Source organism: Acanthisitta chloris, unplaced genomic scaffold (assembly GCF_000695815.1).
Source record: "Acanthisitta chloris isolate BGI_N310 unplaced genomic scaffold, ASM69581v1 scaffold22488, whole genome shotgun sequence".
In the NCBI taxonomy this organism is placed as follows: domain Eukaryota; kingdom Metazoa; phylum Chordata; class Aves; order Passeriformes; family Acanthisittidae; genus Acanthisitta; species Acanthisitta chloris.
Window position 1 is genome coordinate 1 of NW_008686769.1, and position 12,646 is coordinate 12,646.

The following is a 12,646-nucleotide window of genomic DNA, read 5'->3' on the forward strand; positions in this document are numbered from 1 at the left end:
TGTGGTGGCATCGTGGCCCCCCAGCTGGGCAGCACTGCCGTGGTGCAGAGAATCTCCTTTGGGAAAGCCTTACAAATGTAAAAGTGGAGTTTATCATCGATGCCGCGTGAAGAAAAAAAAGGAATTAGCTGGAGATGCTGGGGGTTGAACCCAGGGCCTCTTACATGCGAAGCAAGCGCTCTCCCACTGAGCTACATCCCCTGCCTGTGTTATACACGGAGAGGGCACATGGTCCCTGGCACCACAGGGGTAGTGTCCATGCTTGCTAAAAATACCTGCTGGAATATAAATCCTTTGGCCACTCCACGGGATGCTGTTTGCGTTGAGACGAGGGATGAGAGGGCTAATCTTCCTGCACTGGTCAGCAGAGAGCAGCAGGGATGCAGTCCCCAAAGTAAGGGGGGACTTTGTTGTCCCAAAGAGGGTTTGTCTCCAAAGCAGGGGCTTTATCCAAAGGAGGGGTTGCATCCAAAGGAGTACTTATTCAGGAGTTGAACTCAGAATCTCTCACAACCAAAAGTGAGAAACCTATCCCTACAACACCAAGCTGGGGTGCTGTACCCGGTTTGCACTCCCAGGCCCTATATATCCCCCACATTTTGGATTTAGGGGTACAGCTGAGGCTGTGGTTTTCCCCCAGCACACCCAAAGCCTAGAGGACGTATGTTGAAGCCAGCCATGCCGGGAGGCAGCCCCAGTGCTTTTCTAGGGTGCTCTGCCAAGTCCCGCAGCCATCAGGGAGAGGTCTGGGGAGACAAAAGGGCATGGAGATGCTGGGGGTTGATCCCAGGGCCTCTTGCATGCAAAGCAAGCGCTCTCCCGCTGAGCTACATCCCCCTACAGCAGCAGTACCTCTCTCTCCTGGTCTTTGAGGGTCCATCCTGCCGCCAGCAATGTGCCTAGCCAGAACAGGGGACCAATCCCACTGTGCTTGGCGCCAGTGCTGCAATCCATGGCACAGCCCCATGGGGGTCAGGGACAGGTGGGAGCCAAAAAGAGGGCTCGTCCGGGAGTTGAACCCGGGACCTCTCGCACCCGAAGCGAGAATCATACCCCTAGACCAACGAGCCAGAACACGTCTACTATCCCTATCCTCACCCTATGAATTCTGAATGGTGCTGGGCACAGGGCGAAGGTTCCTGGGTACCCCATCCACCATCACCATTCCTCAGAGACGCATTCCACATGGTCTCAGAGCTAATGACCTCTCTCTCCACTGCCCCACAGATCCCCGTGTGGCTCTGGGACAAGGGATATGAGCTGTGAGTGCTGGATTACCACCAAATTCCTCCATTCATTCTTTTTTCCCAGCCCCCAGGAGCTGTCAGCCATGAGAGTGAGCCGGGGGGGCATGGGGGGGCAGGACTAGGTGGACAGCTCCAGGGCAGGGCACGGGGAATTTTTCAGGACACGGTTCGTGATGGTTGGTTTGCCTATACCTGTGCCAGGGTGGGAAGATAACCTGCTGTGCGAGCCCCAGCTGGTGGGGACCCCCCATCCACACAGGGAGAACAGGGCAAAGAGCCGATTTTTGGACAGCGGCAAGTCTCCAATGCTGATTGCATCATACCACTGTGCCAGAGCAGGGATTCCCTCCATCCAAACCCTCTGAACAGACTGAGAGGAACTAGGAGGATGGCTCAGCTACTGCCTTGCTCCACTCCCCTGCCCTGCACACTGCAGAGGTGTGGAGGGGTGGGTGAGAAGTGATTTCCAGGTCACATAATGCTCAATAGACTCTCAGCTCCTTCAGCCACATGCACCCAGTGCTGGCAGGAGCCACCTCGTGCAGCAACATCACCCTTCTCCTCTCCAGGAAATGTGCAGGCACATCTCAGCAAACATGAGTTAGCAGCACTGGATTGTCAAACTGAACAATTCTAGAGGTTAAACCTCAAATCTGCTCTCAGGACCCCGTAAACCATTGGGATTTGGTCTCTACTTTCATTGTGCCCATCCCTGTCTCTCCCCAAGGGCTGCTCTCCACAGCAAGAGGAGCTCAGAGAAAAGGGTATAGGATGGCTGGGAGTGATATCTGGTAATGATTTGGGCTCAGGGTGAGGCATGGTGCTGGTGGAGCCAACAGGACTGTGGGCTTGCTGGGGTGCAAGCCTTGTGAGCACCATTCCCACAGAGAGGACCAGGAGGGCCAGTCTGGGATGGCAGCGCCTTTTGATTTGCCTGCTTCTTCCCCTGTGACTCATAGGCATGGGTGTCCTATTATTTTCCTGCTTTATGGGATTTCCAGCCCTGGGGAAGATCTGGAGCCCTTGCTGGAGCCATCGCCTGTCTGGCTCCCTAGGCATGGCAAGGAGGGCACCCCCAAAAACAGCAAAAAGCCTTTGCCCTGAACTCTGTCCATGGGTGCCTGGGGTGGGATGTCCTCAGTGGTGCCCTCTCCTCCCTGTTGTCCTGGCCATTGAACCACTTTCTCTCCCCTTCCTAAACTGAAGAGCAGGAATCCTCTCTGCTTTGGTGGAAAATTGCATTGCAAGACTGGTGGGCAAGGAAGGTGATTTTTCACTGGTATCAGAGAGTGGTTTGGGTTGGAAGGGAACTACAGGCCCACCTCATTCGAATCCCACTGCCATGGGCAGGGACACCTTCAACTAGAACAGGTTGCTCCAAGCCCTATCCAACCTGGCCTTGAACTTTTCCAGGGATGGGACACACAGGTCTGTCTCCGCCTGCCATGCCTGCAGGTTCCCAGCATCCGTGGCTCTGTCTCTCACCTGGCTGGCTCCAGCACATGTGTCACCAGATGCTCTGTCCAGTAGTCCCCAGCAGCAGGATGAGAGAAGCTGCCTGTTGATGCCACCTAACCTTTCTGGTGTTGCCTAGATGCCGGTCTGAGACACAGCCTGTGCAACCCAGCAAAGGCACAGGTGGTAGATCTGTCTCTTCATCCTCTCCCACTGCTGTAAGACACCATTTTTGTCTTCTCTTCTGGATGTGCAAAGAAGTCACAGATTGATGTAATGGGTTGACCCATCAACATTTCAGCCACCACCAATCCTTCCATCACTATTACCTGCACCATACTGCCTAGGGTTTCCATAGTCATAGAATAACCTGAGTTGGAAGGGACCCATAAGGATCATCAAAATCCAGCTTCTGGCTTGGCACAGGAGAACCCCAATAATCCCACCATATGCCTGAGAGTGTTGTCCAAATGCTCCTTGAGCTCTGACAGGCTGTGACCACTGCCCTGGGGCGCTGTTCCAGTGCTCAAAACACCCTCCTGGGAAAGAACCTTTTCCTGATATCTAACTTAAATCTCCCAGGACAAAGTCTCCACTGTGGATGGTTGCACTCATTTGCTCTTCACACTAATCTTCCCTTTTCCATAGCAACTCTCTATGCTTCTCCACTTGTTCCTTGTCAAATCATAACTTTCCCTCTCCTTTCCACCTCATCCATCCCTGGAGTGGGAAGGAACTCATCCTCCAGGAGCAGGAGAATGCTCAGTGGCTGCAGGGAGAAGGTTTCTTCTGATGTCATGAAGCAGCTGAGGAAAGCTGGGAGGTGAGCAGGAGTCATGAAAGTCAACAGGCATGGCCAGAGGGTTGCACCTGGGCTATGCTCCAGGCTGTTGTCAGAACTGCTTCTGCTTCTGCTGCTCTTGAAAGCCATAAGTAGGCAATGCTGGGACCAAATCCCAGGACCCAACTATTTCCCTCATGTGCAGCCTTCCACCTGTTGAGGATTGCTTTTCATTCCAGTCTCAGTATGTAGCTCTGTTTCTCACTAAGACCTTTGGCTGTCCTGCCTCTGCAGGAACCTGTATTTTAGGGCCTGATCAGCAGGTCTGTGGGGTCCTGCCCTGGGCAAGTGTTGACTAGGGGGGAATATGTGGTGGAGTGAATTCAGGACAGCTCTTGAGCTGGGAGCCAAAGATCCCTGGCTCCCAGCTGGAGTCAAGGCGCCAGTGGGAGACAGTCCCTGGTCCCTCAGGACAGGGAGTACTGCAGGCACTGAGGTCCTCACTTCCCTGGCTGTCTGCACTAAGGCATCACAATTTTCAAGTCAAATCAAGGACCTGTGTGGATTTTCCAGACACTGGATTTTCAGGAAAAAAAAAGAAATCTGTATAACCTCACCAGTTGAGTCATTCAGTGCAAAGCTACATAAAAATGTCATTAGTCTCTCCACCTGCTCCATCCTGGACTGTCCCATGCAGGAGGCTGGTGAAAGGCAGTTGCACAAGCCCCAGAGACCTACAACTTCCTAAAAAAAAAAATCTACTGCTGCAACTCCAATGCTTTTTCTCATTTATTTTATTTTTTCTCAGTGTTTTGCATCCTACCTCGGCAGACAATTTCCAGATCTGGGCTAAAACTATCTGAGCAGTCCTTGGAAGAGGAAACCACACCTCCCTTCTCCCGGTGCTCTGACTGCTGAGCAACTGCCACATAAATTTTCTCCAAATTAGGAGCACTTCTGTGAAGATCTCCTGAGCAATAAAACCAGCCAAGCTTGGTCAAAGACTTTTGAAGACCAACATGCTTTCAAGCATAAACCCTCATTATAAACACATTATAAACACTCATAATCTTTATGCAAACACTCCTATTCCTCCTTCCAACAGCTGAAAAGGTTCTGCCTGCTGATACATGGCATCTCAAAAATTAGAGGTTTGACTCAACACTTGACATCATCTTTCAGAGGCACCTGCATTCTCTGTCCATAAAACAGCTGTTTTCCAATTCTCAGCTAAAGCCTGGGGTTGCAGCCTTTGGGAAGATCTCAGCATGGGGCTTATTGTGCTGGGTTAGGAATAGGTTGAGCCTTGTCGCCCTCAAACTGACCAGCTCCCAGGCACAGAACTTGCATGTCTCTCCACTCATCAACACAACAATGCTCCCTGTCCAGCTGTTGCCCTTGCCTCTGTAGCTGAAGCACACAAGGAAATTATAGTTTCTTCTTCATGTCCTTATGAATACTTTTATATGTCTTTCCTTATGGCATTACCACAGGTGGGAATGTCCATAGTGCTTGGTGTCTCTGAGAAGTCTTAGGATGCCTCTCCCTATGCCACCTCTGATCCATCAGTGTTCATCCACAGCTCTGAAAATTTGGGCTTCTGTATCATTGAATCATTTAAATTGAAAAAAATTCCTTAAGATCATCAATTTTATGTCCAGAGGGAACCTGAATGATGACCCTGCACTGCGTTTGACATGGCAGGCACCTAACTTTCTCCGATGGGGCCGGGAATGCTACTATGGACAAAGTGCACCTGCATCCAAGGTGGGCATTCTGTGGCAAAGAGCAAGAATGAAGAGCCTAATCCTTGAGGTCTGACTTTACCCTAGTATATCTTAGGAGTTTTTTCACTCTTCATAGTCATCCATAAACATTGGGTAAGCTGACTCACCTCACTCAGCATAGGATGCCAATCCAAAGGAGCACCTCCTAAGAAACCCAGTTCTACTTTTTTCTCTTGACCCCACATCCATCCTCCTTAGCTCAGCCCCCAAGAAATAGCTGCAAAATGCAGGGCAAATGCCATTTTGAAATGTCAAACCTTTGCATTTCCACCTCCTTGAGGGAGCAAGCAATAAGTGTGCTCCTGTGGAAATTCTTCCCTAAGCAGGTGCTTGCTGTGGGGCAGCAACCTGGAGAGATTTCCAGACTGAGAAAGTTGCCTTCGGGCTGGTCACAGCAAACCACACACTTATGCCAGCACAGTGAAGAGCTGGGCAGCAGAAACCCCCATGTCATACAGAAACAAACCTCCCTGTGAGCAACAAGTTGCCTTCAGAGCAGGTCGCCCCTCTAGGTTCCAGAACAGGAAACACCAGAAGACTCAGACTATGATATAGCATGACTTTAATGAGAAACAGAAAGAGAATAAACCAGTTCAGAGTATGAGGAATGCATTTCCAGTGCTCAATAAAGAAAAGGATAAACCCCACTCCAGGACACACTGATCCCTGCAAGGTGTTCCTCTGCCCCACCACCCCATGATTACCATCTGCTGTCTACAGCCTGCTAGAAGCATTTATGACCAGCCAGCAGCAAATGCTGTGTAGAGCAAGAAAATATAGAGTAAGACTTAGTAAGAGAAAGGTATACAGAGGTATGGGCTGGAGCAACAAGCTCGCATGGCTTCCTTCCTCCTGGGGTGACTGCGGATGCTCTCCACAGCTGGAAAACCCAGGGACATCACCTTAATCCTCTTCCCCGGTCTTGGTCCTGTGCTTCATTTGTCCTTCCCACGCTGCTGGCATCAGCAGAAGGAGGTGACAGCCGGGGCCACGTCTACAGCCCAGTACCCAGGCATAGCAGTCCCACCTTCCCCAGCCCCAGGGGACCAGCAGGGGCCACGGGGATCCCGCAGCACCGGAGGTAGCTCCCGACTGCTGCCGACGCTGTGGATCCCACGGTCGTGTTCTGCACGTAGGAGCTGAGGATGGGCCCGGGCAGGGTGACCATGACAGTGGGGGGCTGGATGACCGCAGTGGAGTCCCCGCAGCGGCGGAAGCAGGGCTGACTGCAGCTGGTGGCCAGTGGCCGGGGGCCGCAGGAGGAGGGCAGGCACAGGTCGTAGCAGGACATTGCTCAGAGAGGATGTACACCTGAAAGCCAGAGCCAGGGCATAACTGCAAGGCAGAGGCTGCTCTGGCCCTGCTGAGCCCCAATAATAATGGGAGTGGCTCCCCTAATAAGAGGGGTGGGAGAGCGAGCTAGAGGGTGAGTTTGGATGGCTTAGAAACACCAATGGAAGGCTCTCCAAATGGGCAGGAGCTGGCTTCCCCACTCCCTCACCCCACAGCCTGCTCGGGACAATGCAAGGTGTTCCCTTTGAGCTGCAGGTTTGGGGAAGCTGGACACACCAGGTGCTGAGAACAGAGAGCAGACCTGCTCCTGCTCCAAGCTGGTAGCAAGCCTTCAGCAAGCAAGGTGCTCACCAAGGTGCAGCTAGCTGCAGCCATACCCTCTTAAACCAATACAATGTGACCTGAGCTATCCCATCCCAAAACATAAGGGGTATGATGCCCCTCCATAAACAGGGACATATTGATCCCTGCAACCTGGGCTTGTCCTATCCTAAACTTTTTCCCCTTCATTAAGGAAAACCATGCAGGATACAACCGGCTCCATGGCTGCAGACTCTGCAAGCCCTGCGTCCCGCAACCCCTTGCACTCCACACTTCAAGGCAGAAGTACAACCTTCCCCGGTGTCCTCAGGGAAGGGAACAGGTAACAAGCCCTGAAATCCTGCGGGGGACCAGGCAATAGCTCCATGGGAAGGGGATGAAGCCTGCCTTGACTTACCCAGATGGAGGTGGCAGCAATGGCAGCTGGCAGCAGGTGGTGGGGCCAGACACTGTCCCCACAGTTTTATAGGGTGGCCTGGCCCCCGGGGCATTGGATAAGCACCATCCACCTGAAACTCTCCAACAACCAGCAGTTTTCTTCTGGAAAGCTCCCCCGGTTCATTAAACAGTTCCCTCTTTCATCTATCATGTTTTGCTTCCATTTAATACTGAGTAAGATTGAAATGATTCGGGTTAAAGGCATTAATTACCTTCCCTCCTAAGGCCAAAGGACATTTTAGGTCTTTATGCTACCAGGCAGGAGTGTGTTTAGCAGAACTGAGGGCAAGTGCATCCCCACCTTCCCCTTCCAGCACAACAAATTCAGCTCCCCAGTGCACTTGAGGTGAGACTGGGGATATAAACTGAACATAAGGGACATCCATTTGGAGTGGTCCCTCTGACAGCAGGAAGACTGGGGAGCTGCAGGGGAGAGGGTGCTGGTGGTGACCCATGCAGACATGGAGATCTGAGCTAGTTCAGGATGAGCAAATCATTGCATTTTTGGATCCACTTAGAGGGTTTGCATTTTTTGCCATTATTCTTCACACCAGGGGTATGAATCCTGCTTGGAAGGCACAGAGTGACCATGAGCACTGAAGTCTACCCCCAAAAGGTGACACACACCTAGCCTGACTAATTTTCTGCAGGGAACTGACTTCCAAGAGCCCTTCTATCCTGCCCAGCCCTGGCAGCAGTGAGCCAGAAGGTCACAGCTATGCCTCCTCAGGAAGGAGCAACATCATCAAGACATGGTTAATTACAGGCTGAGGTGTGACCCCGGATTGCTCTGCTGGAAGCTTGTTAGCTGCTCAACAGTCCCAAACATCCCAACCTGCACTTCAACATGAATCATCTACGCAATGGGGAGAGTTGCTGACATGGTCCCAAGCTGGGGGGTGAGCCATCGAGCTCTAGGGGCAAGGAAAGTTTGAAAAAGGCTTTTCATTTCACACCAGCAGAGCCCAGATGAAGGCACAAACTTCTTCTGTCCTGGAATAAACCCTAGCAATACTGGGGTACATGTAATATGCTTGTGTGGAGCTGTCAGCATCCTGTTCAAGCTGTGCTTTGTAGGGGCTTGGGGGTCATGTTAGTTCTTGGGGTGATTTGGCCATGGCTGATCACACTGAATGGTCCCTGGTGACTCCTCTCTGCTCTGCCTGCCAGGGCAAAAAAGCTTTTCAGAGGCTCTAGGTTCAAACCCAGCTATTTTTTTAACATCATTCTGGAAGGGGGAAAAGGAAATTGGCTTTTCTGAGGTGCAGTGGTCACATCTTCAGAGAGAAGCAACCTGGCAGCTCCTGGAGCAAGACAGGAGGCTGTGGGTGTAACACAACCTCCTAACTAGTGATTTTGTGAGCAGGAAAAGATGAGGCTTCATTTAAAGCTTTACCTAGCTGCTTTTTGAATCACTCTTGAATAAAAAATCCTTGGCACAAGTTCACTTTGGACCCGCAGCCTGAGAATTAAACCCTTCTTCTGCCAGTCAGGGTTTCCTTCCCTTCACTAATCACCTCCCATCTCTTGATTTCTTCTCATCTCTCTGTGTTTCAGTTTTGCAATCCAGTTGAAGTACTTGAGGTTCTGCTCACATTGGACTATCATGTCTCATGTCCTAGAATAATATCCAGGGATGCAGCAATGTTTGGGATAAATGCAACAGGACACTTTGAGAAGGAATGTTGCTGAATATAAGCAGATTTGTCCTTGCTCTGGAGAAGGGGATGGGGGAAAAAAGGCACATGCCAGGAAGTTAAAATAATCAGATTTGTGTGATGAACAAAATTAAAACAAAGGAAAACCATAGGGGAATGAGTAGATATTTGGGAGACTAGATTTTCTAACCCCTATTTGTTTCAGGGAATGAGCACTTTCTGCTTGAGATGTGGCTGTCTTTGGAGGAACCTCTACCCTGAGAAAATGTCACCAAACCAAACATGTTAGACCCACTTTCTTAATTTCTGCATGGATCCAGGATGTGTGGCCACCTCGGCCCTGCGTCTACCTGCAGAGAAGAGTGTGAGGAGAAACATGGCCCAGGACCAATAACACATGTGTTTCCCTTCCCATCACCAGCCCCAGCAGCACTTTGCAACTCCAATTTCCCCACTCTGCATTTTGATTTCCATCTATCCAAGGGCTGGAGGTTTCTGAGATCAGCTGGAGGGCAGGAGCTTGCCCCTGTCCCAGAATTTCTCCTGAAAGCTAAAGCCAAGGACACATGTTGGGAGCAGCAACAGACCCACTGTATCCCATCACCAAGGAACACCTGCACCCAGTGCACTCACCCAGGGCTTGCCTCTTGGCAGCAGGACATGTGGGGACCACTCACAGGCAGCTGATGGATGAGTGGGACACCGCAGTGCCAGGAGGCAGCATCCTGGTGCAGACAGGCCCAGCCACAGAGCACCCTGGCTGCCTGTGTCCTTGTCAGGGCAGACTCGAGGTGCTCCAGGGCTGCTGTGTGCAGCTGGAAGAGCAGAGCCTAGCCAGTGCCACTGGAGAGAGCCAGGCTCCAGCTGCCAGGCGCTGTCCTGGGGCTGCAGATGATCCAGTTCCCTGCCACCATGCATTCCCTGTAATTGCTGGCTCCCCAGGTGGGCTGATGCTCCACAGTGTCACTAAGGCTGGCACATCCCCCAGGAGGACTCATCACTGCTCACCAGGGCAGGGACATACATGTGCCAGGGCAGGGTTGAAGTGTGTCCCAAGGGAGTCAGTTTGGCTTCTCTACCAGCTTACCTCTGCCCTGCAAGTCGCCAGGTCCCATCCTGTGACAGCAGCTCCCATACCATGTGCAGCCTTGCACCCACCACCCCATCCCATTTAACCATCTCCAGCTGCAAATTGATGTTTCTCCAGGGGCTACACCCAAACCCATGCCTTTTCCCCAGAAAGTCTTCCACATATCCCTCACAGGGTACCTGGCTGTCCAGGCAGGGACATTCCTCTTTCATGGAGTGGCAGAGCTGGCCAAGCACTGCAGCATCTCACAGCAGTGGAATGGGATGGGACTGATGTTTCCCAGAAGCCTGATCATGGTATCCAGCTCAGGAGAAGCTGATGGACGGGAGCAGTTCCCCACTGGTCCCCATAGGCATCTACCCATGTCCTGGGAAAGAAATGTGGCCAAAAGGAAGGTCAAAAAAGTGTGGGCAGCTAAGCCTGAGCATCCTCACCTTCCCTCAAAGCCACAGCATTGCTCCATGTATCCTCATCAATAGAAAGAAGGAGTAGTGGGTAGGGAAGGTGCAGGTAAGGCTGGCACAAGACATTTCCCAGCCACGTTAAGGCACAGGCTTCCCTCCCTGCAAGATCGTTGGGGTTACAGAGGTGGTTTTACCTCTTTCACCTTGGCATAGCTCACCCTCTCCTCTCTCCAGGAATCTCCACTGTGAGCTCTGCTGCAGCCACAGAAGGGAGATGCCAACACATGGCAGCTACTCCATCCCCAGAACAAGAACCTCTAGGGCACAGCAATACATCCACAGTAGCTTTTAGCTTTTGGCTCCCGTTGGTACGACAAAGATGCCCATGGATGCTGGGCACCTTCCCTGTCCACAGTTCAGTGGTTTCCCACCTGGAGAAAAGGCAATGGGGATGGCAGGAGAGGTCCGCAAGTGGAGGGCAGAGCAAAACACGAGTTCTCAGGCTGCACCACAATCCTCTACTCTCTGCAGGTAAGGGGACCCGACGAGGGTGGGATTCGAACCCACGCGTGCAGAGCACAATGGATTAGCAGTCCATCGCCTTAACCACTCGGCCACCTCGTCCCCTGTGACCACTCATTTTGGGCACATTTTTTCCCTTTTTCTGACCTCCAACACAAAACTGCGCGTGGCTCCTCAGTGTCCTCTAGGCTGGGCCAGCAGTCCCTGTCACAGCAGGGCAGGAAGGCAAGCAAGTGTTTGCAATTCATTTGCCTCTCTCCTTGTTCCCTTCTGTGTTCAGAGGGTGGCAAAGGGCAACGGGGCATTTATTTTGCCAAAAAGTTTGTGCCTTAGGCTTCTCCATCACCCACCCACTCCCAACCTGTTCAGAGGGTTTTCCAACATGATTCAACACCAGTTGTACAAAGAAATAGGGAAGATTGTGGGGGTCCAGCCAGCATCAAATATACCTCTTTTCATAGAATTAGAGAATCAACCAGATTGGAAAAGATCTCCATGATCACCAAGTCCAACCCTACCGTGATTACTAGACCATGGCACTAAGTGCCACATCCAGTCTCATCTTCAAAACCTCCAGGGACGGTGAATCCAACACCTCCTTGGGCAGCCCATTCCAATGCCTCATTATTTCCCAAATCCCCAGGGTTCTGGAAACAGAGTGGGTCATCTCTCCACCATGCAGTTCCAAAGAAGTGGAAGCAGAAGGAAACTTCTTAACCTCAGAGCAGGGTCACCTGGGACAGAGGGGTAGGGCCCTCCACTGCTCAGGGCAGGTCAGAGTCCCCACTTTGGGACAGGGAGGAAAAGCAGCCACAAGGCCCAGACACCACTGGGAGTCAAAACCAGGATCCCCTGTTTACTAGGCAGACGCTTTGACCAACTGAGCCGTAGCACCTCCCCTCTCCCACCACGACCCACGCTGCTGCTCCAGATTCGGGGCAAAACTCATTTCTATCTTGCACTGCTGCCCCAGCTGGAAAAGTCATTTCTCTCTGCTGCTGGAAGCACCCCTAGTGCCATCTCAAGCCACTGGCACAGGGAGCCCAACACATCTCCTAGCAGTACCAGCAGGGTTCCCAGATCCATGCTGTTCCTTCACCTTCCCCTGGCAGAGCCATGCCAGCTGCTCTCCCTGCACTGCCCAGATGTGACTGCCTCTCTCTCTGGCTGCTTCCCCCAGCACCTTGGAGCCCTCCAGGACCCCACGTACCAGCCCAGCTCACCAGCTCATCCATAAGACCACAAGGTCAACCCAAACAAGGCCCTCACAGAGAGCTAGCAGGGCAGGCAGGGCAGGGGACCATGGGGTTGTGGGGAGCAGAAGCACAGGGAGGGGGTATGGGGACAACTGCATATCCTGGATTGTTGGTTTAGGGGTATGATTCTTGCTTAAGGGGTGAGAGGTCCCAGGCTTAACTCTTGGAAAAATCCTTCTTTTGGGGACTCACCACCCTCCCCCCACCTGGCTGCTGCCCCCAGCACTGATATTCACCTCGAGGTGAAGGCACCTTGGGAAGGTGCCTTCAAATGCTGCAGCACCTGGGCAGGGCAGGGAGGGAAACTGCTGCAGGCATCTCCTCGCTGGCTGCAGGATCCAGGAGGCAATCCCAGGTCAGCCACACCTGCAGGTAGCCCCAAGGTTTTTCTGGA

General features: G+C 52.2%; 1 protein-coding gene and 4 non-coding genes across 5 annotated transcripts; all 5 read right to left on the reverse strand.

Moving 5' to 3' along the window:
* Positions 1–129: 129 nt before the first annotated feature.
* On the reverse strand, positions 130–201 carry TRNAA-CGC. Its single transcript has one exon. It is a non-coding gene; the product is annotated as a tRNA-Ala (tRNA).
* Positions 202–765: 564 nt separating this feature from the next.
* TRNAA-UGC lies at positions 766–837 on the reverse strand. The gene has a single exon. It is a non-coding gene; the product is annotated as a tRNA-Ala (tRNA).
* Positions 838–998: 161 nt separating this feature from the next.
* On the reverse strand, positions 999–1,070 carry TRNAP-CGG. Its single transcript has one exon. It is a non-coding gene; the product is annotated as a tRNA-Pro (tRNA).
* A 5,194-nt stretch (positions 1,071–6,264) lies between these two features.
* LOC103807592 (beta-keratin-related protein-like) lies at positions 6,265–6,561 on the reverse strand. Its single transcript, XM_009080325.1, has one exon. The coding sequence runs from the start codon at positions 6,559–6,561 to the stop codon at positions 6,265–6,267; it is 297 nt and encodes a 98-aa protein (XP_009078573.1).
* Positions 6,562–11,016: 4,455 nt separating this feature from the next.
* On the reverse strand, positions 11,017–11,098 carry TRNAS-GCU. Its single transcript has one exon. It is a non-coding gene; the product is annotated as a tRNA-Ser (tRNA).
* Positions 11,099–12,646: the final 1,548 nt, after the last annotated feature.